This window comes from Zosterops lateralis (assembly GCF_965231275.1).
Source record: "Zosterops lateralis genome assembly, chromosome: 3".
NCBI classification, from domain to species: Eukaryota; Metazoa; Chordata; class Aves; order Passeriformes; family Zosteropidae; genus Zosterops; species Zosterops lateralis.
The window spans coordinates 47495209-47521851 of record NC_139764.1 but is presented as its reverse complement, the minus strand read 5'-3'; the positions used below and the strand labels follow the sequence as shown (position 1 = coordinate 47521851).

Here is a 26643-nt window from a genome sequence, read left to right as displayed (position 1 = left end):
ATACATGTCATGCAGCCATGGCTCTTGACTTGGCAAATTAGGCAAGTAATCCGTCCTGTGCACATCATGGAGCATGCTACTTGCTAAGATCTATCAAAAATCAGGCACCTTAGTGGACAGGTGTTGTGCCATCCAAACAAACAGTTGTCTAGAAAATCACCTAAAAATCTGATCCTTGCTTCCTGTCACTCAAAGAACATACGTGGTAGTGCAGGCAGTGGTTTCTAAGGTGTGTTTTTTAAAAGCACTTTAGATACCCAGAGCTGGCATAACTGATTGCATGTTGGGAAGAGCTTTGCATGCCCGAGTTTCCACTGTAGATGGTCTTGGCCATTACCCAGTGCAACAGGAGAAAACTGCTGATGGGAAATGTGCTGTCAGTATGGAGCATTTCAGAGGGCCTAATGTCAATTTTTCATTGATCTCCAGAGTAAGAAAAGAGATTGATAGGAGACCTGCAGTGCTCAGATGCAGATAAGAAGCAGTATCACAATGCTAACATGTGACATGTGCTCAGGATAACATATGCTGCTTCTTAGCAGAGATTTGTAGCTTGGATACAATGCCATGCTAATATGGCCATGTGATTGCCAGAGAACTTGGAGTACAGGCAAAAGTCATTCGAGTACATATATAACCAACCACATAGTCACACAAGCTACTTTATGAATTTTTGTTGGAGATTTTTGGAATTTTGGTGCATCTGCATTGTTTCATTAAAGACAAAGACAAAATCTGCTTTGAACATAGCAGGAAGAAAGTATTGCTGGCTACACCAGCTCTGAAAACCTGATAGCAGCTTTTGAAGGTTGTTGTTGCCTTTGAGGTAGGATTCCAAAAAGGCAGGTTATTGACTGATAGGCAATTACAAGGTTTTGATTTATTTTCACAAGGAAGATTTGAATACAAATATAAATATTGCCAAAGCAGATTGCATAAATGGCAGACTGCTTATATAACTCTGGATATGTGTCATAGGCAAGCATTTATAGAAATTCAGCAAGTTTCCTTCATTAAGTACAGATTAATTCTCGCTGATCTGTAGCTTCAGCTGCTTTAGATCCAACCGAAAATGAGTCTGCAAAAATGTGTATTTTCTCATGTCAGTTTGAAGGCTTCTGAACCATTGATCAAACAAATTTGGACGATCTTAAAACACGAAGCAAAGGGAAAACAATCACGTGTATTTCTTGAGCATAAATTGGCAGGAGGGAAAGGTCATTCTATTGACAGGCTGCAAAGAAAGGGCACTTCTTTTTCTGGCAGCTGCAAACAAAAGTCATCATTCCTTCAGAAGTGTAATATTTGTGAGCTCAAAAATGCATTACAACAGTGGGAAAAAGTCAAGAAATGGCTCAGCCTGTCCAGGACACAGAAGATATACCCTGTGCCTATTGTCACCACTTCTCCTGTTTCAACAGCTCCCATGAGAATGGTGAGGCACCTGTTAAGTAAAATTAGGAGAGGAAAAACACCAAACTGAGCAGCGAAATACCTTTCAACTGTTAGCTACCAGTGCATAACTTCCTTGGTTACCAACCACTTAGGATAAGAATAGGAGGCTACCAACAAAATGTGGGTATTCCGAAATAATGGTATTTGCAAACAAGACGTAGCTTTGAGAAATGGAGCTCATAGCACATATTACAGCTATTGTTTTAGACTAAAGGCCTGATGAATGCCAACACTTCATCCATTAGTATTTTGACTATCTTCCTTACAGACTTGAGTGCAAAAAAAAAATGTACCTCTTAAAATTTGCTCAAGACAAACAAGTTATTAGTTTTATAGTGATAATGGGTTTGGTGCCTAAAATGTGTCTGTCAAAGACATACAATGCTGAATGATGTCTTAAGGAATTTTATTAGGCTTGGCAGTGGCCTGTGGTAAGGTTGTGTCTATATTTACTGAGATCGTCTTGGCTTTTATGTTGCATAAGTTAAAAAAATATTTGCTATGCAGTAGCATTAAAAAATAATTATTGTGAAGGATTGGCTTTTGCTATTTCAGAGGTAAATAAAAGGATGTTTGCATTCTTTCTCCTAACTGGAACAGACACTGAAACTTCTTGTTTTTCAACAGCCTAATATTAACACTTACGTGCAGGGTTCAGATTTTGGTATCTCTATTCTATTTTGTATTGTGGGGCAGCCCATCAGCTGTGTTCTCTGCTTTTAGTCAGCTAAATCACATCAACTTTTGTACAATATACATTTTATTTATTTGCTTTGTCACAGCTCCAGTAAGACAATGAGAAAATGAGCCAGGTTTTACATTGTCAATAATTAAAACACTTACTCTATTCTCCTTATGTACTGTGTGATCAAAACACTGTAATTAGAGGCAAACCAACTATTTCTGTTATGCTTAGGGTGCCAAGGAGGTGGTCCATTATCATGATGTGTGAGTCAGTAAAACACCAGTCTTGGTTTTCACATCTCCAAAGTACTGTTGGCTTTGCTGCTGATTAGAAAATTCTTTTTTATCTGTAAATCTGGCAAATTTTACTTTAAAAAAAGGACAGATGGTCAACAGACATGGAATTCTAATTTTCAGAACAGAATCAACAAAGTTGAACACAAGCCTTGCAAATGAAATATTTTTTAAAAAGGCATTTATGACATTAATATCAAGAGGCACCAGCCTTGTAAAGTTCACATTATCTTTTTGAAAAGTGCATATTCCTGATATTTTACGTTAGGAAAGGAAGTTTTTTTAGGTAAAAAAAAAGTTTCTTTTTAATATTCTCAAATGCAGATAAGTGAAGTACAATTTCCAGTACAGAGACTGCAACAACTACCACACCAGTCTCTTGGTATATTTAGGAAAGTAAAATACAAATTTGGGAGGCTGTTCACCCCTCAAAATTTTACTCATTTACCAGCTGCAAAAAAACCCAAGGAAACTCTAAAGACTAATGAGAAAGATGTCTGTAAATTTGGTACCCAAAAGACTTCTGAGATTCTTTCACTGGGCAGGATATTAAAGACAGTCCAAGTTAATACATCATTTGTCACACACAGTTTCTATTAAAAATTTCAGACCTACATCATTATACATCATCTCACCATCATTAAGTATGTTCTTCATGGCTGACTAAAGTTAGCAAAGACATACTAATAATCAGAGAGATATTACTGCTGAGAATTGTTAATGCTTCCTTTCATACTGACCATGCCCAAACATACAATAGTTATATCTTCCTCTTAGCTCTCCTTGGGTACCAATAACTTCACAAATCATTGTCCTGCCTGGTACCTGTTCCCTCCAGAGAGGTGTCTCAAATGGTGTTAGAAGGCTAAGTATAGACACCTATCGAGACTTCATTTTATTTTATCTTAATCAAACTGTACAGACTAACAGAATATTAGGCTTGATGGAAGGTCTTCTCACAGTAAGCATCAGAAGTAATTGTCCTGATTTTTTGGGTCTTCACACCATTGACTGTAATGCATGTCTGGCTTACACAGGTGTGTTTCAGGGATTTCACTTTGATGGGGGATTCCAGATGGCTAGAGAATTGATTTGTTCTTTGAACTCTCCCCAGGAGCACTGCCTGTACTCTCTTTTGACTCTTCTCATTTGATATGTTACACAAAAAACTCAAAGGGATTCATACTTTCATAGTGAGTTTAAGCTCTTTGGTGCTTTTCCTTGAAACATAATTTCTCACTTTTTTATTCCTTTGCCAGATCTGAGACCGAGGGACAGTTCAGTACAAAAGAGAAGTTTGTGGTAGGAAGGGATTTGGGGGAGTAAATAATTTTTTTGGCCCTGTCCTTTGACAGCACATTAGCTTTTACCTAAGCACTGGGTTTTACTTGCAGGGTAAGGGAGGAGTTGCTTTTAAGATGTTCATTCTGAGTGTGACTGAAGCCCTGGGCAACCCAGAAAAAATACAAGGCAATTGATCAGTGACAGTTGCAGACTTCAGTCAACCCATCTATCAAAAGCCAAGTTTTCTCTCTCTGATTAAGGATTTTTTAGTTTGCGCCACTTTAGTATCTGAAAAATGGTGGAGTAACTCCTGCTTTATCTCTGTGTTGAATTCAGTCATACCCAGCAGCAGGAATTTCTTATGTCGGTTATTCTACCATTGGGAAGTGCAGCCCTTCAAGGCCTGAATCTCATAATCTCATACCCCCAGGGCATGATGCCTTGATTTTTCAGATCAGCATTTGATTCATTCTTTTCCTTCTTATTTTGATTACTAATCCCACAATAAAAACATTAATCCAAAACAAATGTATATATAAAACACTCTATAAATAAATAAATAAATAAATAAATAAAATACAAAGTATTTGCTTGCTTTGACACAGGTAGTTCAAGGGTGAATTTCTTTGCAGTGTTTTTGTGTGAAAAAAGCATTATGACAATATAAAAACTTGAAAGCAAAGTAACCACTACTGTCCTCACTCTCAAATCTCAACACAGCAGAAAAATTCACATATGCTGTCAAAATTATGGATCTGAGTGGTCATGCTAAGCCTATAATACAGTAAAGAATATTTAAAGAACTATGTGTATGTTCAATTAAAAGCACACATCATTCATAGTTCCCTTCAATCCTGAAACATTGCAAACATTTCCATAGAAGGAGACATTTCTTTGTACACACTGAAAATTTCCTTAAGACATCCAGGCATGAGTGCTGCTTGAATTTCAAGTGTCTTCCAGAATTCTTGTCCAAATATTCACAAATCTTTAAAGGTCAGATACAGTGTTTGCGCAATATATATAATTTTAACATGGTTTCTCAAAAACATATAAACAATACAGGGAATTTTTCTAGTTTATATTACTTAGAAAGTGACTAATTGTCCCATTCATATTGTTTAGAGGATGGGAAATGTTTGTTCCAAAACATCAAGGGAAATATCATAAATCAGGGAATTGCTAACAATAAAGAAATCTAGATACTTAAAAATATTGTAAACAGAAAGAAACTCAGCCAAAAGTAAAAAAAAGCTATGACAAAATAAATAAATGTTGCCTTACTTGGGAGTAGAACAGCAGTTTACCAATGGAATTAAATCAGTGATCCATATAATCTTGTGTCTGGCAGCAAACAATATTGGGGGCAGGAAGTTAGGAAAAACCTCCAAAATGAAGAAATGCAACTCATCCCTCAGTAGAAGCAATTCCTTCCTTACTCCAGCAAAATTCTGATTAATTTGGTCATGAGTGTCTGTATGCAATATTTTTCAAAGTTGTTGGCTAATTATCAGTGGATGTGCTTATTAATCATCCAAATATCTTCCAAAATTTTTCACAGCCCTTGGCTGATCTATTTTTTTTTTCCATTAAATTACACCATTTCATTTGGTATAGTATAAGAGATATAGCCTGTTGTCAATTTTTGTTTTGTTAGCTCTTCATTCAGTATTTCCTTTTTTTTTTTTAGTTTTCCATTTTTATACCGAGTATGGACCCATCTCAGTCTCATAACCCCTTGTAACCCTCTCTTCTTCACCATTATTCATATATAACTAATGCCTCCCTGATTTGTCTTTCCTCGGTGATGTAGACCAAGTCTCCAATATGTTAAAATTCTCCTAAGCAATCAGACTCTCCCTACTCATTTTTATTTCACAATAGTGTTTAGAATGACAAAGTTCACTCTTCCAATATGAATTAGTATTTTCTAGAAATTTAGAAATATTCCATTGATTTACTATTATCAAACTTAGGTTCTCCCTGAGCTTTCTACAGGCATGATGCTGGTAATTTAAAACATGAAAATAAATACTTATATTTTTATTTGATTTTTTCCCACTGTATATATTAATTTAAAAGCATTTGATTTTGCTATTCATATGGCTCTTTTTAGCTTTGTGAAGTCTTCTAACTAGTTCTCTTGCCTAGATGCCATAAACTCTCTTTCAAGATCATTAATAAATATATATATTCACATATCAATCATATGTTGAAATATTTTGTTAACAATATTATTGAAGTCACTACTTATATCTGAGTGGGTTTTTTTACTTCCATTTTTAGTCTTTTACACAGGTCTACTCAATTACTTTTTTTACATGATAGATGATCAGATAGATATCATTAGAGACTAAATAAAACAAACCAAGTTTTCCTTTATCTTTGACAATCTGCATTTCACTAAATTATTCCAGACAGTAAATCTGGGGACGGTTGTTCACTTTTATTTGTAGAGGGTTTTTTCTCTGTAAAAGATAATTTTTTCCTTCTATTAAAGATAGCCTCTTAATGAGGCTGCTCTCTGCGTAAAGTCAAGAAAGCAAATATTAGAGTAACCTCAGACAGGTAAAACAGTTCTTAGGTGTACAAAGACACTTCAGAAAGAAGAGTGCTCATCTTTTCTTTCAAAACAATCTCCTATGATGTTTAAGTTTTCTGTGTATAAGGTGTATCAATTCAGATCTCTATTTTAATTTCTGTTAGATTTTTGTTGGGGTTTTCTTGGTTTTGAAGGTGGGATTTTTTTGTTTGTTTGGTTTGGGGTTTTTGTTGGTTTGGGGGGTTTTTTGTGAGTTTGTTTTTTGGGGTTTTTTTTGCTACAGTGTGGGATCTGTGATGGGAAGGAAAAGAAATTCATACACTATGAGAAAAGTGACAATTATACATAATACAAGACAAAATTTTCCCATTTTTCCCCCTTTTAACGCCTAGCTTTGATCACATGAAAGGAATAGGACTTCTAAACTAGAGCAATAAAACGAAGAGTTGAGGGGTATAACTGTTGAAGAGAAAAAGACTAAGTGGAAAATGCATTAAAATATAGGGCAGCGGAGAGTTACACTGTTCTTTGCACAGTTATCACTCATGGAATACTGAGATCAGCTCAAGTACTCACAGTTCCACATTCAAACAGGAAGGAGCCAAAAGAAGAAACCTCCACCAAAGGATCTTCAGTTTTGGGATGTGTTTCTTTGTTAATCTACTAGAGCTGGAAGTCACTGACCTTCAGATCACACTATTTTTACCCACTTGCATACTTGATATTATCCAAGAAAAATCTCCGTCTTGTTCTGACTGAAGAGAGTGGGGTATCCGTATCCTGTTTAAAGTTGTATGTTTATTACACAGACACTACACAATGCTCATAATTACTTTAGAAACTAAATATTAGATAGTGGTAGATTAGGATCATTTCAAAACGTATGAAAAGCAAAGCAGAATCTTGGTTTCATCTATTTTTGCTCTTCTTTTAATTAGTTTAATTTTGATATTTTTCTGCATGAAAATACATGAGCATAGTTTGTTCCTATTAAATTTTAGCATGTTTTACTTCTACTGGACATAAATTCCACTACTTGAACTGTCCTATGGGTTTTGGGTAGCAAGAGTTCTATGGGGAATATCTATTTAAACAACATTGCTACTTATATATTTACTTACTCTATGTACATTCAAAGAAGAAAAATTTCTCTCTGCTTTCACCTTAATGAAAGCTTTTCCTTTATTCGTTTGTTTACAGAAGTCCTAGTTCTTCACTAAATTAAATTTAGTTTCCATGAAATATGTATTGTCACAAATATTATCATTTTCTTCTGAAGTGTAAGGCATATTCCTTTGATCATACCTCCTCTTGTACAAAAATACAGCAGCAGATATGTGCAACTGACTCTCCACCTCAAAGAAAACTACTGATGCCTTAGGAAGGCTGACCTGAAACAGAGGCTGGACAGAACTAGATAAAGTAGGTATTTATTGAAAGGCCCCCAGGATCCACCTTGGACAGGACAGGAGTCTGACCAGGACTACACCCAAGGTGTACTTAGAATGGTCACAAAATGGCTGACCAGTCACAAGATCTTATTTTTTATAAGTTTTTGTCCATTTGCATATTGGGGTTTAATTGTCCAATTACAGCTTCAGGTTGTGAGGTCCCATCCTTCTTGTTTTCTCTCTTCAGTCCACCATTGTTTATGCTGTTGGGCCTGAAAGCTGTCCTTGGTTTTCAGCAGGAAAACGATTTGTTTTGTCTTTCTGCTCTGTGAAGAGAGTGGACTGACACTTAATATGAGGCTCAGAACTACATCCCTAGGCAGCACAGGATCTGAAAAACATGAAAGATAAAACTTAAGGCATCACTACCAAAGGGAAGAATTACATTGCTCACATAATTCTCTGTAGAGACTGAGAGAAAACAAGCTGCACGTGACATGAGAATTACAGTGCTGAATGCAGAACTCGATAGCAGTAATAAGAACCTATGCAGATCATAAAAGGGAAATAAACTTCTTATTTCACTTGATCGTTTACTTAGCTCAAAGAACCATGCTTTCAAAAGGTGTAATGAACAAGGAATTATTCCTTAGCATTATGTGAACAGTTTCATATAGAGGGGGCTTTAAGGCAATGCTTGTTAATGCTTGTATGTTCCATTTCAGCAGAGCTGAAATTACTTCATGATAAAACCCTAATATGCTTTTTTATCTGGAACGACACCTTTTCAATACATCTGTCAGCACCTAAAAGCTTCAAAGTCACAGGCATTCAGAATCCATCTTTTAGATATATACTTCACTAAATTTATGCTTAAACAGAAATAATTATTTGAAAATACTATTCAGTTGCCTAAGTTCTTGATTCTAAAAAACTGTGTTTACTGTGGGATCAGCAAGATAGACAAAAGTATTTCAATGCACTGACTGAAAGATAGAGCAGCCTCATGAATCTTCTAATCATGTGATGGCTTCTGTTATGTGGTGGCTCTAGGGGATTCCTGAAACTCTGTGTCTGAGAGTGTCTCCAAACCTGAATGGCATATCCAGGAGGAAGGCAGAAGACATGAATATATCAGCTGATATATGAAGAATATATCAACAAAATATGAATATAGAACAAGAAAATAACTTGCTGACACTTGATATAATGGTTATTTATGGGATACACCTCTACCTTCAAAAAATTTTGCTTTTGCTGGACTTCTAGACAAAAATATTCATGACATAGAAAAGCATTTCCATGGGACATAAAATTGCTCTTTGGATATGAATTGCTACTCTAGATGTTGACATAAAAATGCCAGAGCCCTGGGTGGACTCTCAGCCCTGGCTGTCCCTGCCAGCCCCCAGGGCTCCCCAGGACACAGGAGCCCAAATCAGGACCAGGAGTCATAAACTCCTGCCTAGCATAAAGTAGCACTGTAATAAGAAGCATTTGTATTATACTTGATTGAAAACTACAAAATGTTTATGAAAAATCCGTATGAAACAATATTCATTAATCAGAAATGCTGCAGCAAGGCCATTCTGCAGCTCGCCATGGCCCTGCCCAGCCACGGGCCCGTGTCCCAGCCCAGCCTTGGCACATCCCCATGGAGATTCCCCATGGTGCCCAGGTCTGGGGCTGCCCCAGGGCCTCATGGCTGCCTGCTCCTGGCTGGTGGGTGTCCCACGCTCTGATTTCCAGGCTGTGCCAATGGACTCCCATAAGCAGCCACCAGTGACCCACAGAGCCACCAGCCCTCACACAGTGCCCTGACCATGTATTAAACCATCTTTACAACGAAACCTTCATGGCCCAGAGTTAGTGCAGTTCAGTATTTATTATCACAGAAGAACATTGGGCTGGAAGGGAATTCAAAGATCACGTATTTCCAAAAACTCTGTCATGGACAGACACCTTCCCCTAGACCAGGTTGCTCAAAGCCCTGACCATCTTGGCCTTGGATACTTACAGGGATGGGGAATGGAGAGAGATATTAGTTAGGCTGGACTGTTTTTCAAAAGCTTAGCTGCCATTTTTGCCTTAAAGCCTTCAGAATGTAAGGGCCACTCAGGCTGCATGAGGAGCTGTGTGCTGAGGAGAAGGACTGAGGGAGTGGGGCTGGCTGTGGAGAGGGAAAACAGATCTCCACTCCCTAGCTGGGAGGCAGAGCTGTGGGTAACCTTAAGCTGTGCCAGCAGCCTCTGTGATTCCTCCAGACACACCTCAACATTGTTCCAAGGAAGTTACTTTCTCTCTGTGTAAGGGGAGAGATGCAAATATAATGCAAATTAAACAGCTCCTCCTGCAGATTATAATTTAGGCACAGCTGCACGCAGCAGTACAGACTGTACCACACACTTGCACAATTAAACCAGCACTGCTCGCCTTGTGTGTGTATCTCAATTTCCAGTTGCTAAAATTAAGGCAATCTCTTTTTTCCCATTAACCTGTCTGTCTTGCCTAAGGTGGGGAGGCCTCTGTGCTGAGTTTTTCTCCCACTGTTACTCAGGAAACATCTTTTCAAACTGAGCTTCTACACGGTAGTGGACTATAAAATACAGGTATAATTAATCAATGTTGGCTATTCCTCATGGACACTGGAACCAGTCTAACTGGAGTGCTACAGCAGAAGGGATGCTGACACAGGGAGATTTGAAGGAGCAGATATTAATGACTTCTTACACACCTTGCCTGAAGTAAAGCTGAAAACCATTATAATACATCAAGTTGCTGAACCCAATCTCAGCAATAGGTCTGAATTTTGGTCACGACAATGTCATGCACTATAGCACTTGCTGAGCTGATCTAGTTAAAGCTTACAATTTCTTTCGACTCAATCACCTACTTCATGTCAAAATCCAACTGCCTCAATTAGGACTTCAAAAAGTCTTAGACTAAGTGACCAGTTGGATCTAAAACCAACTCAAGAAGCTCACTAATTTGTAGTGTCTTGGGACAGACCCTAAAAAAAAAATTTAAAAATGGAAGAAATGAAAATTGTCAGGATCATTCACTTTAATAAATTGGAATCCATCCTGCATAGTCTAGGCTTCTCCTACCCATTTGCCTTGTTATCCATTTACTTTCTCTGAAACAATTATTTACCTTGTTAATTTCAGATTATTAAGTTGTTTTTAAATTGGAGCTCCCCATCATTTCCTTTGAAATGCCTTAGGTGTCCTTGCATTTTATCTCCTTCACTGTCTCACCAGTTGGGAAAGAGAGGGGAAGATGCAGAAAGAGACATGCAAAGTTTTAAGAGTATGCTAGAAATCATGTTAGAATGCTCATACTTTTATGGTAAATGTTTTAACTGTCTTGCTATCTGAAATTTTCTCACAGGATGGAGCTAATAATACGATTGGGATATATATCTGATGTTATTTATACTGAAGAAGGGTTTACATTCACAGAAAAATGGTAACATGGATAAAAATAACTGTATTAATAAAACAAAAGCCTAATATTAAATGAAGCATTGATGCATTTTGGATATTCTAGCTTCAACATCTCTAAAGGAATTGTCCACTTGCTTGGTGCTTAGCCTTGCAGTTTATGTAATTCACCACTTTTAATTTAAAGCAAGAAGAAAAAATAGCAGTGAAATAGCAGCCATTTTAACAAAGGCCTAATGTTTCTGTCGTCTGAGTACTTGTCTAAATTGTTAAACTACAGTACAACAGACCTGCCAACTAATGCATTGTAATTAGAATGACAGTAAAAAAAGAGTGATTTTTTTTTCTTGTGGTGGACAATCACTTTAAATGATTTGCTGATGAAAGATCCTGTCTGAAATGCTATACTTCACACAAAACACTGCATATAAACTGAACACTCTATTTGAAAGACACTGCATCACTATAATTCTGTTTTCAGAATGGATAAATTAGTTTTGTCCATCATATTTTAGCTTTAATTCATTTAGTACAAAATGAATCTTCCTCACTTGGCAGACACTCATGCTTCATCTTAATTTGCCTATTTTATAAAGCTTTTGTTGATTTCACTTCTAATACTTTGCTGTCTTTTAATGGAGACAGATTGTATTTCGTATTTACTTCACACAGGACATAAAGTAGCACTGTAATAAGTATTATACTTGACTGAAAACTATAAATGTGTATGATAAATCCATATGAAACAATATTCATTATTCAGTAAAGCATTGGCCCATATTTTTCCAGATGGATAATAGCCTTAAGTTATTAAAAACCTGTTCTGACTAGCATTGTATGTCTGAGGTTTTAATACTAACTTAGGCCTACTATTAATCTCAAACTGAGAAAACAGAAATGAGGCACATGAATTGTGAAACTGCAATTTTATTTTGTAATAAAGCAAAAAAACCCAGAGGTTAAAGAATCCCCATCTTGGGAGGCATGCAAAAATTAGACATGACTGTAAGCAACATGCTCTGACTTTGAAGTTGGACCCAATTTATGACTTGAGTAGACCAGTGGACCAGATGATCACCAGAGATCCCTTCTCACCTCAGTTATTCTGTGCCAATATGACTCTGCATTAACATGTTTCAAATATCCATCAGAATAGATGGAATTACAGAAGCAATACGATAAAAGGCAAGTAATGATGCAAGTTATGTACTGGTAATGAGCACATCATTCTGTCAGTGGAGTAAACCAGTAAACCGTGTCTTCTCGTGATGTAGCTTAATCTTATACATACTGTTAAAAAGGTGCCTGGATTGAATTGAAGGAAACATCAGGTTAATTACGTGTTGAAGTGATTGCATAAATCATGTTAAAATAAGGAATCCCTCAGTATCATTATTTGTAATTTTGCATAAATCACGTTAAAATTAGAGACTCCTTAGCATCTTTGTTAGTAATTTTCTTTTGGCATCTAAAGTACTACAACACATTAAGCAAACTCAAATGTTGAGTATATGTATTACCTGCTCCTCCTGTAAATCATCCACTAACAGTACTTGAGTAATGATTTTCCTAAAAACACAGAGACTGAAACCCCTTCAGTTTGAGATAAATATTATGAAATCAAGTCATACACAAAAAAGTATCCATAAAAACTATAATTAAGAAGGAATGGAATAAATTGACAAAGGATCAGATCCAAAGTATGACAGATGTGAATTTTACGAGCCTAAGTACAACACTGCACTTCAATAATAAGTAATACACATATTTTCATTAGCTGCAGTAAATTTTAGTGCACAGTTTAATAGCTGACACTGCCTTTGTCTGGTCCAGCATGACAATGGTGGGACAAAGGTGTGAAAAAGCACATGAGATACTGAGGAGAATACTGCACAACCTCTTTTGCATGTTTCCATCATGCAGGGCTGCTGTCATTCCTCCCTTTGGCCTTATGTACTCTCCCTTGTTTGTGCATTGCAGCTGTTCACCTCTCATCACTGGTAGTGGCCATCAGTCAGAGATCCACAGAGCTCAACTGGCAACAACTCCTTGAACCCTTCCATGACATCCATGCCTTTCTTCTTCTGCCATGCCATAGCTCTGCACAACAGCTACATGGGCACTTGTATATTATTTGCTATGCTGGTTGTGTAGATCAGTGCTGCAGAGCTCTGCCAATCCATATTTTAACAACCAATGTATGCGCCTATCATTCTATTTGCTGACCCCAGCTGAATGTGCAGGAATGTTGGTGCAGACTCTGCAGGAGCGGGATGTGCCCTCTCTCTGTCATGTATGTCCATACAGCCTGATGGCATCCATATTTGAATGCTAGTTATGCTATTCCAGTGGTCTTTTATTATGGATGCCAGTCTGTGCACCTGCCAAAGACCACACAGGCTTCCAGGTGCAGAAACTCATCACATCAGTGTAGGCATGGTCAGTCAGGATGTTTCTGAATTTACAAACAGTAGACAGCTCACCTCCAACTCTGGTTATGGAGAGCACTAGCAGAGCTTTTTTTCCTGGAGCTGACCGGCTAGTTGACACACGCTCTTAGTTTCTGTCTTGTTTGTGGCTTATTCAAACCAAGCTGCAGAAAAATCAAAAAACTCACCTGCAGCTGGAAGTCCTCCTTAGAATTCGTCACCAGTGCAGATTATTGTGGGAAAAAAATCAGAGATGTTTGTTTGGCAACAGCACTAAGTCTAGAAAGCTTGAGCAGTTTCCCAGCAGGAAGGAAAGATTCCAAAACTCACTTGGAGCTGTGGTTATACTGCCCTGTCCAATTCATTTGAATAGAACAACCTGAATAAGATTTGTCCAGAAATGTTTCCAAGTTTCTTTCTATTTATGGCGAGGAAATGTTTGGCTAGGGCTCAGTTGATCCTGACTGCAGTGACTAAGCACCATTAAGAAGTTCTTAGGAAAGCTAAGCATGCTTCTTAGACTTCAAAGTCTGGATTGACTGACTTTCAAAAACTTTAGCACTGTTAAGAGTCCAAGCAGAGATCTTGAGGTCACTTCTGATGATCCATTTCTCATATATGCAGAGTATTGCAATAATTACCATGGTGTGCAAACCCCCTGCAGCCTTCTCTGGACACAACCAGTTACACTTTTGGGGCTCATGAGCAAACTAATGACAAACACCATGTGGTGCGGACCTTTGACTTCATTACCTACCCACTGCTTTTGATTATTCCAACAAATCTTAAAATACACTATGACTGGGTGGGATTTTACTCATTCTGGCTTGTGTGGGACTACAGTCATTCCTTTCTTCTTCAAGGTAACACTGGTTATGCATCACCGCACAAAAGCAAACAATGCCCCACCCCAAACCAACCAAGAAGGCTCATAAGCACAGTGGTAACTGCACCCTACAGTCATCTGTGAAGTTGTTGTGAATATCTTGAGGCAAAACACCCCACAAGTCTGACCTACACTAACTAATGGTCTGTGGGATCTCACTGATATGTAGAACATTCCATGCCCTGTTATCTCAGATACCTATTAGGAACAGTGGCTGTTTATGTGATATCTGTAGAATATCAATCAAGAAATGAGCAAGTGATCCCCTCTCTCATTTTCTCGCAGCCTTAGATAACAAGATCAGTAAGAAATGACAGGCAAAGAAAACCTATGCCACGTGGATTCATTTGATGGTGGGGATTTCCACAGCACTGCTGGGGCCTAAGAAACCTGTGAACATTTAACACTGGCTCTGTCCCCACTGGACTCTGTCATAGTTGAGTACAACAGTGTTGCAACTAGTTGGGTCTGACTGCTTCTTGTCCAGCTGTGCAAGATACTGGACCTTGGAGTGGGGTATAAAACTGGCAAGTGATTTCTGACATTGGAGGCCAGAAGGTCTGAGTGGGAAACATGAAGGAGGTAAAGCAGAATGGTCTTGTTTGTAAAACAGGATGTGGTTATTGTGAAACTGCTGGAGGGCTTAAAGAAGCTCTCAAATACAACAGCTAAATCTTTATCTCCTGAGAGATAAAGAGGATATTCATTGAGTATTAAAAGGCCTATTATTGTTCCAACTGATGTTCCAGTGAACCCAATGAATTTTTTCACTAATTTGCTGGAAGAAAACAAACAAACAAACAAACAACATTTAAAACATTTTTACTGGAAGATCTGAAGTCCCAGATAAAACTGAGTCCTTGAACGGCATCATCCTGAAAGGGTGAGGGAGAACAACTAGTGTTGATCCAACCTAGTGGATATTGGATATTGTATCACTTGTGCCAATGTTGCATGTATTGATACTATGTTGCAATAATCAATGAGGCCCTCCTAGTTGTTAATGTAAACTGAAAATCCAGTCTTTTCTCTAAAAATGTCCAGTCCAAATAAAGAATGCATTCATAGGCCAAGTACACAAAAAGTAAAAAAAAGAAAGAGACTGCAGTATGCAAAAAGTGAGCTTTTAATGTCCTTTGTCACCCAATTTTGAGGGGGGCTGTTGCTGTGTGATTAATATTCATGTAAAAAAATCAGGTTAGTTGTGCTATCAAAGTTGTATTTAGGAGTGTTTGCAGAGTGTGGCCTAAAATATACTGAACGGGAAGACTCAAAGAGACTATAACTTACTTTCTTAAAGCTATATATGTACCTGTCTTTACCTGTAACAGTTTATATTTACCATTCCAATACGGCCAAGTTCTACAAGTTTTCTTCCCAGTTCAGTGTGTTACAATAAGCACGTGTGAGTAGATGGGGAAATAGATGTTACTTCTGTAACTTATAGATAGTTAGCTAAAATATGTTACAGATAATTAAAGACATGCTGAAATGGCACATAATTATCTCTTAAAATTAAGTTGATTTTTACACCAGATATTTACTAAACCTTATTTAAGTCTACTTCTTTATTTTTCCTAGGACTTTTGTCATCTTTGGAAGCATTCTTTCACATTTTAACAAGATGATTTCAAGAAATGTCCAACACTCCTAGTAACACAAAGGAACTGCTCTGTAAGTTCACTTTGCAAGAATATGTGAACTATCTCAGCTTCTTTCAAATGCTTATACATCATATACCTGCTGGCAATACTGGAATTAACAAGAGCTTACAAGTCTAAGAAGAGTTTGAGGGATTTTTACTTCTGAGGTTTTATGGAGATGGCTGCATCATAGTTATTCCGCTGCATTCCCATTATGCTCATCATCCCTCAGTGCACTGTGACACTGGACACGGTGCTAACACAGCGTGCCCGGCCAGCAGGCTGGACACACCACCTGAAGGGACCATTCCCCAGTGTGTAGAGCCTTCTACTGCTAAGGCATCCATGCTGGGGCAAGGAAATGTGAGCCAAAGTCTTGATTCACATCTCTACAAGTTTTCCCTCCAAAAGGGATGGTTGACTAGTTAATTTTAGCTGAAAATAAATTCAATAATGGGTCACAAGTGATTATGACCTTCACGAATAAAGAAACATGACTGAGACGAATAATTATCTACTGCCTGACCACTGACTAGATAATCCCAAACTGCAAGCTAGCAGTAAAAGAAATTAAAAGCAAATACAAAACACTGTACAACAGGGGCTATCAGGAACGTTTGACTCTGTGCCGCCTGTTTAAATTGGTTTTGCAGCCATAAGAAGGAATGGAAGCCCCTCCGTACCCCCGGCGCTCGCCTGGCGGGCCAGGGCAGGCCGTGACTGCTTGGGGCGGTGCGGGACAGTCCGGGCGGGCACTCCCGGGCCGGCCCGCAGCACGGGCAGGGCGCTCGGGGTGAGCGGTACCGGGGGATCGCCCCCTCGCCCCGCTCCCCGGGCTCGCCCGCAGCCCCGCCGCCGCCCCGCCTGTCCCGGCTCCGGGAGCCGCCGCCGCCCAGCACGGCCCCGCCGCGGGATCCTCCGGCGCCGCTCCGGCCAAGGCTGCACCATCCCCGCCGCCCGGGGGCTCTCCCGCGGGACACCAGGCGCGCAGCCCGGCTCCGCCGCGGCCGTCGAGCGCCTCCAGCGCCGCCCGCGGCGGGCTCGGGCCGGCACCACCTGTTACCCCCGCTGCCCGCGGCTCTCGGGCCCGCCGCGCCCCGCAGGCCCCGGCCCCCGCACGGCGCGGGGGGAGCGGCCCCGCCACATCCGGGTGCCGCCGCGCCCAGCGCGCATGAGCGGCCGCCCCGCCGCTGCCGGGCCGGGCCGGGCGCCGCGGTACCGCCGCCTCCTCCTCCTGCCCGCGGCGCTGCGCTCCGCGCTGACAGGCAAGGGGGAGCGACCGAGAGGCGGGGGAGGCTCCCTCCCTCCGCGGCTGGAGGAGGAGGAGGAGGAGGATGGTTGTGGGGGCGGGCGGCGGCAGGCGCTGGCAGCAGCGGGAGAAGCCCCGCCGGTGACGGGCTGTCGGCACACGCAGCTCTGAGGGGGAGGCGGAGGGAGCCGAGCCGCGCCGCGGGGGGAGAGGCTGCGGCGGCGGGAGGGGACCGGCACAGGCGCACACAGGCGGACGGGTGACAGCGGCGATGTGAGGGGGCCGTGCGGGGGCGCGGAGGCTCCGCGGGAGGCGAGGCACCCGCACAGCCCGGCGGCGGGAGGGGCGGCCGGGGCGGGGCGCGGGGCGAGCCGCCTTCCCCGGCGGGCGTGGGAGCGGCGGTGGCGGCGCTCCGTGGGCTGACCGGCTCCTGTTTGCTTGGCTCCAGTCTCCGTCCCCGAGCCCGCGGGCCCCGATGAGAAGCGCCCCTGCGCTGCCGGACTGACGGCTCGCCGCCCTCCCCGCGGACGAGGAGGAGCGCGGCCGCCCCTGCGCCGCCCTCCCCGGCGGGGGCTCGTCTGCCGCCTGCGGGGCGGGGGCGCGGCGGGGACAGCGCGGCCGGGCCGGGGCAGCGGGAGCGCCGCCGCCGAGGACCATGAGGAAATTTAACATCAGGAAGGTGCTGGACGGCCTGACGGCGGTCTCGGCCGTCGCCTCGGCGTCGTCCGCCGCGCAGCAGCAGCAGGCGGGGAACCGGGAGACCGAAATCCAGGAGACGCTCCAGTCCGAGCACTTCCAGCTCTGCAAGGTGAATGAATGCTGCAGCCCCGAGGCCGGCGGGCGGCCGGGGAAGGGGGCGCGCCGCCGCCGCGATGGGCGATGCGGGCTTTGCTCCTCCGTGCCGACCTCGCCGAGCCTGCCCGCCGCTCCTGTTTGCTTATTTGGATTGATTATTTCCAGGGTGAAGACGGGAAGAAAGCGGTGGGTGTAGCTGTACGGGTCTTGCTGGATGTCTTTAGTCGTCTTTCTTTAAGAGTTTCGGGGTTTGTCGTCGTCCAGGCTCCTTCATGCCAGTAATACTGGCAGTGTTCACTGAGGCTTCGTAGAAAGAGTTGGATGGATGGGGGAAACAGTGATACTTAGCTGTAGTGCAGATCTGATTATCCCGGCCCTTCAGTAGAAGCCTCTGCTAACGGGCCCGGAGGACAGAGAATCTGTCCCTCTGCATTATTTGGAAATCGTTTATCCCGTTCCTTTATGCCTGAAAAAGGCTTTCGATGTTTGTGGTGGTTTCACTGCAGCGTGTTGCCAAGTTGGTGATGCTGCTATTGCAAATCCTATCTTAGAGACGAAGTTCCCGTTTATTTATTTGCTCGTGTGTGATAGGATAACTGCAGTTTGTGTCTGCACGCTTCAGAAAATGATGCAGCGAATTAACCACCAGCTGTATCCAGAGGAATAAAAGCTGATTGGAATATCAATACTCTTTTTACCTTTGCAGTGCACCCATGGCCTAGCTTGACATGGATGAGATTGTTTGTGGACTCTCCTTGTTTTTTTCTGGTATTGCAGGCATTTCTGCTGCTTTCAGGAGTTGGTTGTGAAGGATGTGGAGAAGAGCAGAGCTGTTGTCAGTTAGACTTTATTCAGTTGTGAAATACAGATAGTCATGGGGTATGCCTGCAACTTCAGTGAAGTACAAGGAGTATATCAGAAGTTTGCTGTGCGTTTATGAGGTCCTGAAATACCTCTGCTTTAAACTAAAGGCTTAGAAATAGAAAAGCTGGCATTTGTATGGCTTAGGATGCATGCATTTAGATTGGAAGTAAGAATAAGTGACACTTGAATTATGTTCTCAGTTAAGATTAGTTGCGGCCTGAGAAGTTTAATGGAGTCATTGCTTGGTCAATTACCAGATTAATCTTGGATAACCAAAAAACCTAAATGTGCCAATAGCTCCATATTAAGAAAGAATCCCATGGTTGAGGGGGCTTGCTTTTATTCAGCAAGGTATTTTCTGGTGTTGTCAATTCTGAGGCTGCCTGTTCTCTTTGAGGAAGGTAGAGGATGAGAGATTGGTTCTGTCAAGCTCAAGTTGCTATTTTTTTTTTCTTTATTGAGCTGAGAGAGGTTGCACTGTCATGTTGGGTCTGCTGGATTGAAATTGAAGTGATTCTCAGAAAAGCAAGTCTAGTAGTTTATAATAGTTCTGATGACAAGTCTGGCTTTATTGCCAAACTTGCTGGGAACATCTCAGATTTTAATAGTTTAGAGTCTTTGTTAGAGCTGAAAATAAGATTACTCAGGGAATGAGGTAGATGAAAAAATGAAATGCTTAGTCGATACAGTCTTTATACAGAAGAAATGTAAGATTCAAATGAAGTTTCAGAAAGTCTGACTGTCACTTGATGCTCCAAGATGAATGAGTAATTATGACTAAAAAAATCTTCTGTAAATGGTTCATGTAAGGCAGGTGATTTTCTCAGTCTGTGATTAAACTTTGTAGTTCCTTTTAAATTGTGATTAACATTGAATCCTTTCCTCTAACATGCAGTCTTGATTCTGTTTATTTTTGGTATCCTGCTTGACCCATTGTTACTGCGCTGCTGGGACTTGTTAGACTGTACGCCATGGTTTCCCCTATCAACCCTCCGCCTTGGCATTTGATCCAGTTCAGAAAATACTGGCCATTGGGACTCAGACTGGAGCACTAAGGCTGTATCCTTTTGTTTTCTAAAGTGGATTTAGTGCACCTCACACAAGTGATGTCTTGATTCATCTGCTGCCACCATTCAGAAGTCTGGTGGGAACCAGGTATGCAGGAGGGGAGAAAAACAGCGAGCTCGTTTTGCTCTTAGTGGGTGCCTTGGCTGTTCTGGTTGTTCTTTGTCTCAGGTCAAGTCATGTCAGTGTGAGGCACGGCTGCTCAATTGCCATTATCTCAAGTTAATAGATAAAATTTGTAGAGCCTTACTAGTGTGCTGACAATTTACAGCAGCTGACTGCAAATCTAAAGAGAGACAGGAGCTGAGCTCTGTTTTGTTGTTCTGCTCTATCCTCTGGCGTTAAAACATTCTGTGCTGCTTGGTGAGGTGGTGTGTGTTTGTTTGGTTTTTTGTAGTTTTTGGTTGGGCTTTTTTGGGTGGTGGGCTTGTTTTTGTTGGGCTTGTTCTTAATATAAACTTTGTAATGCTCTAGTGACCTACTACTACTTCTGTGTTGCCATATGAGGGTTTTAAGTGGGGACAGTATAAAAGGCACAGGAATTGCATCTTGCTAAAAGCTTCCAAGTGACTGAGAGAAGCGGTATGAATTTGTGAAGTAAAGCACTAGTAACCCTGCTTCTTTCTGTTCACTAAGAAGTGAACTACCCATATGTTTATAGCCATATGGTACCACAGCCATATGCTACTATCCAAGCCATGTAACAACATATGTGTTTAAACTTTTATTTTTAAAAGAAGATGTCCTGTAGATTCTTTAATCCACACTGCTGATGCCAGAACACTTTACTTGTCAACATAAGAGAATGAATTCAATTCTTTGTTGTCCTGAAATTGACTGAACTCAAAACATTATGGGGAAGGCTTAGGCCATCTTGCTAGAGAAATTGACTTAATCCTCTTTAAACCGTAGGTAAATCTAACAATTTCCTTTGGTGTTTATATTAGTCTCCAAGTAGACCTTTTTTTGGTTTTTTTCTGTATATCATTACCCTGTCTATAAGGTTAATTGCCATGAGACTTTTAAAAGCTGAAAAACTAGAACTGAAAAACTAGATTTCTATTATGAATTCTCCAGATTTCTTAATTCAAAGCATGAGGAATAGTGGTGATAATGCAATGTTCTTAATGCCATATTTGAAACTACACTTAATTTCGTTAGTTTTCTTTTTGAAGGGGTTATAGAGTTGACTTAAATGAAGAGTGAGCTGTGTGTGGGTGGTGTTAATTACTCTCATATTGGTAGAATAGATGAGAAAGCAAAAAGAGACATAGAAGTAAGAACTTGGTTTGGAGGAAAATTAGAGATCAAAATATACCTGTTTAGAGCTTACTCACCTGTAATTTTGGGCAACATGATGTTGCAGTTTGGATAATGATGACTCAACAAAAGCTGTTTCTGAGCACTCATCCATGGCTACATACACCTGTGAATTCGTGGACTGTGAATTGTTTTCTACATAATTGAGAGAGGTATTGCAAGATAGTTTGGGAAGAAAGCATTACTATGGGGAAATGTGTTTTCTAAAGGAAGGGAAGAAGTTTCATGCAGAGGCTGAAAAGTTAGTGCTCCTCTAACTTGATGAAGATGAGTAGGCTTCTTAGTTCTTTGATATGGCCCTTGATTCTTGGAAGAGCTGGTTAAAAACTCTCAGCTGATTGGGTAGCCCTGTAACCAAACAACACTGCAGAATTTGCCTCTCCTGTGATTACCTCCTCTTTGTGATGGAGGAATGCAGGCAAATGGAATAGACTCAGATATATTCCCATGTAAAAGCATCCTTTTGCTTTCTGCTGGTTTGAGAAGAGCAGGTAAGAGTGAGGCTTGCAAGAAGTGCTTATTTCATTCTATTGCTCAAAGGTAGAGCCAACCCTCAGGATGCTTTGCCTGCTAAGGTTTTTATGAATAATAAATTATGTGCAAGGGTTCATTAAAGTGGGAGCCACTTACTCTTTAAAGCTGCAAAAGTGTTTTTAATTGAAGTGAGGTATGGACTAGAAAGACTGAGTGTCAGTAAAGTGTTATTCATCGAAAAATCATAAAAGTGCAATGGAAGTCAATCCTCTTTTTTTCTGTGTTCGTGTTGTGGGATTATAGAAGTAAAGGAATGATAATGTTTCTATCATTGCCTACCAACAAATGAGAGCTGGGTATTAGTGTTTTCCTTGTGTCTTCAAGTATAGGTACATCTTTCTATGCTTTCTGTTGCAAGTAAATAATCTGAGGAACGGGGAAGCAAGTTTGGGGTGTTTTTGGAAAGAGTATTAAAGTTACAATATTCTTAAATCAAGGAGCGAGAACCTGTTTGAGATTTCATTAATTTGTGAGGAAAATAATGTTACAATCCTGATTTGGCTTTGGACTGTTTATCAGCTAACCTCTTTACAGAGATTCTCTGTATTTGGTCAATCTTCAAACTGGGTGTTTTAAATTCTGAACCAGTATTGATCAGAACAGGTTAATTTGAGGAGTATTCTAAATCACCATCTTATGTCATTCTTTATGAGGACTCTGTAACCACTACTGGAAGTACAGAGAGAGTTCTTACGCTAAACATTTACAATACTGTTCAAATTATTTGTAAAATTAGAACTGAAGCTTTTCCTGAAGAACCAAAATCTGTGGTTACAAATATACTGCCAGTTCAATGACTTTGTCTTAATGGATAAATATACTAAACATAAACACTGTATTGAATTCTCTAAATCTACAAAGTAAATGTAAAAATGGAAGTAAAAAAAAAAGGAATAACACCTAAATTATAGGTGTCATATTGCACTAATGGGATTAGAAGTAGAATTACTAGTCTTTTAATATTTTTTGCTTCTAGTCTTGATGGGTGTATTTGGTTACATAGTGTGCCAGAGGGGAAACTTTGTCATTCTGTGCCCATAAGCAGCAGTTGCTTCTAGATCCTGCAGTTCTAAGAGGGGAGAGAAGTCTGTAAAAATACTAGGAAAAGACTGCTTTTAGTGTAAAACTTTAACCTTACGAGTCATGAAAGTTAGTTTGAGATTATTCAGTTTTAACTTGAGCAAAATATCCCTTGTGTTTATTTACAGTTCTAACTCTTATTTAGCTAGGAATTTTAAAACCAAGCTTTTTGGAAGCAGACAGATCCTTAATTAGAGAAGTATTTCCCCACCTCAAAAGAACATTTTTAGCAATTAATAACAAAAGCTCTGTTCTGTTCTCAGTTATGAACAACAGCTTGGTTACTCTATGGTGTATAAGGAAAAGTTACAAAGTGAGTAGCTTAGTAGAGTAGAAACCTTGAGCAGCTTGATGTGACCCTCTTCCTGACACTAGGATCTGTTAAAACAGTTAAGCTGTTGGATTCTGTTTTCTCTGCTGCAAGGGAAATTGAGGGGTGAGGTGGACACAAGGGCAGAAGCACTGTGCTGAGTGACATAAAATCTCAAATGATTTCTCACAAGTAGTGCCACTCACCTGGACATGCTGGTCCAGTAGTTCCTCTGATTTTGTGGTGCTGGTTGGAGGATACTCATTCCACCTGTTTGAGGTGTGTGAGTCTTGGCTGGCAGCCTGCTTCTTGTGTGGCAGTTCTGCCTCAGGCTCCCTCTCCTCTGCGCTGGATTTTTGTGGATGTGATCCCCCACAGGGAGCAATTGTGCTCACTTTTGATTTCAAACTGCTATTGTCAGTGTAAACTGCTGGTGGCCTCTTTTGTCACTGCAGGTCAGTGTCTTTGGTTTTCTCCATAGCTGAAGGGATTTAGCTGCTGTCGCCAGGGTGGCTTTCACCTCTTGATCTACTGTTGCAACATGTGAGGTATCAAGTAGTTAAAAATTCATCTATGCTTTGCTTCTTTTCTGTGCATACCTGAACCATTACAGTAGGACATATAATCCTTGGTCTTAAGAAACTTTTGTGCATAATTGGCTGTGCTTTGTTTTCCCAGCAGATATCAAAACCTTCTAATGAGTTAGAGTTCAGTTGATCTACTCAAGGTTTAACTTGGTGTAATCAGGTAGACTTTACCCTGTGACGTCCTGACAGTGCTCAGTGTCATAAGGAATAGCCCTGCTTCTGTGTTCTTCATTGCTTTTGCTCCTCTACTTAGAAGGCTCTCTGGAAGCCTAGTGTGATCTGAACAGAAGGTTTTGTAAACTCTGAAGAAGCTAGAAAAAAAGTAATGAACTTTTTCAGGATATTTTTTTGCCTTTAGGTTGATGTTTCCTCAGGAGTTTTAAGTCCATGGCCCTGTACAATTAATAATAATAGTCAGCTGAGCTTTTTTGTTTGCTTTTATAAGGTAGAATAAACTTTGAAGCTAAAGCAGAAATATTGAAGGAATTCTCCTGGTCCCTGCTGTTTAACTTCTCCATCTTAAACAAGTTGCCTCATTTTCCGCACTTTAATTTCTCTATAGCAAAACTAGGACAATATATCAAATTAGATGATAGTCTTCCAACACAAATACAATAACTACTGATGCTTCTTGCCTTAAAAATATGCATTTGCAGCATGAAGCTTAGCTTTTTTTCTGGATAGAGGGAGTTCTAGAAAGGAGCACCATTTTCACTAGAAATAATTGAGAACGGAGGGAATAGCTGTAGAGTAAGTGTTGTACCTTCCACACAGACCAAATTGTGCCTCTGACTCTTTATTCCCAAGCAGAATAGGTTATTTAATTAAAGTTGGGGTTTTTTTTTCCTCTTGCAAACCAAATTCACAGGAAGGAGAAAAATTGGATTGTTCATCATTCCATCATTAAAACTCTGAAGATTCCAATTGTCCTGAATGTCAGTATCTGTTAATTTCCCCACAGTCTTTTCAGCACTGAAAGATGACTTATGCAAGCAAATGGCTGAAGTTTTTATGTCTTTGGGGTGTATAAATCTTGTTTTCTGTGATTTCTGTTCTCCAGCCTGTTTGAGAACTCACTTTTTTTAACAATCAAAATAACTCAAAAGCCTGGGTCTGTGGTTCCATGCAGTCAGTTTCTGATGAAGTGCTTGTTGCAGCATCTGGATAGCTTTGCCATAGATGTATACTACAAAATTCAAGCAATTCGGTAAATTCTCTGAAGCTCTAACAAAATACCATTTCCAAGTGGTGATGTGATTATATTCATTAAAATTACTTCTCCTTTGGGTCATTCGGTCTTTGCAAGGCAGTCTGACTGGTTTTGTTCCTTATGGAAATATCAGCTTGAGATATTTGTGTGTTGGGTTTTTTTGTTTTTTGGATATTATTTTATTGAAGTAGTTATGTACTTGTTTTTTCTTCTCTGTAGTAGCTCTAACTGGCAGTAGGACAGTGGCTAGAGTTATTTAGGGTATTGAAAGATTTCAGGTTTTTAAACAGAGCATCCAACTGAAGTTGACACATCTTCAAGTGGGGTGCTGGACCAGATGAACCTGAGTGATCCTTTCTGACCTAAAGTACTCTGTAATTCTGTTGATTGTGTGAATACACCAAATTTGAACTGAACTACTCCTTTGTGGGTGGTCAGGGTCTTTTGGAATTTGTACAGTGAAGAAAATGGCCTCAACACTTGTCAGTAGTTTTCTGGACTTTGAACAAATATTCCTGTTTTGGGAAGAGTAATTTGGTAAAGCTATTAAAAATACTGCAGTAGTGTCACGTCAGAGAGACAGTGTGATTATTTATTATATGAGAAAATATTGTCTACCTTGCCACTCAGTTCACACAGAGTAGTTTAAACAAGAAAGCTGCTTTGCTTAAAACATGTGTTAATCTTGTCACATTTCCGTTTCTTTTAATACTACTGCGTTTCTTCCCATATCAACCAGCACTTCGTTCACATGGCTAACAATTGTTATCTTAGTGAAAAATTACCATCCTCTAAATGAAGAGAAACAGCTATTTTTGGATATTCTGAAATTAAATAGGGCCAAAATGTCATGATGAAGCATGCATCTCCTAAAAGTGCATGGAATTAAAACAACTTAGTTCTACACAGAGAAAGATTTGACTGAATTTTTTATAATAAATAGGATGATGTTCTTTTTAAATCTGTGGTTTTACCTGTTGGGAAACTTAGTGGGCTGGTTTTGGCTGAAGTAGAGTTAGTTTTCTTCACAGTAGCTGATATGAGGCTGTGTTTTGGATTTGTGCTGGAAACAGTCGTGATAATGTGGGGTTATTTTCCTTATTGCTGGGCAGGGTTTATGGAGAGCCAAGGCCTTTTCTTCCTCTCACTCCACCCTACCAATGAGCAGCCTGCTTGTGCACAAATAGTTGGGAGGGGACACAGCTCAGGACAGGTGACCCAAGGGATATTCTATACCACATATTCTATATGTGGTGTCATGCTCAGCATATAAAGCTGAAAGAAAAAGGAGGAAAGGGAGGTTGTTCAAAGTGGTGGCATTAGTCTTGCCAAGACACTGTTACACGTGATGGAGCCCTGCTTTCCTGGAGGTGGCTCCTACCCACCCACGGGAAACAGTAAATGAATTCCTTGTTTTGCCTTGCTTGTGTTTTTCTCTCTTCTCCAATTTTCTCTTTTCCAATTTTTCTTCCCCATCTCACCAGAGGGAGTAAGCACATGTCTGTGTGGAGCCTAGTTGCCGGCTGGGGTTAAACTGCAACAATCCTTTATGACACCAAATGTGCAGCTCAAAGGATT

At 40.4% G+C, this 26643-nt stretch overlaps 1 protein-coding gene across 10 annotated transcripts in view; it reads left to right on the top strand.

Annotated features, from left to right (window-relative positions):
- The first annotated feature begins 17930 nt into the window (after positions 1 to 17930).
- STXBP5 (syntaxin binding protein 5) overlaps positions 17931 to 26643 on the top strand; it is a 104428-nt gene continuing 95715 nt past the window's right edge. For all 10 annotated transcript variants that reach the window (XM_083857138.1, XM_083857144.1, XM_083857142.1 and 7 more), the window contains exons 1-2: positions 17931 to 18108; positions 19921 to 20018. In XM_083857138.1, coding sequence (XP_083713264.1) covers positions 17956 to 18108; positions 19921 to 20018 — 251 coding nt within the window. In that variant the 5' untranslated portion in view covers positions 17931 to 17955. The remainder of the gene's footprint in view (positions 18109 to 19920; positions 20019 to 26643) is intronic.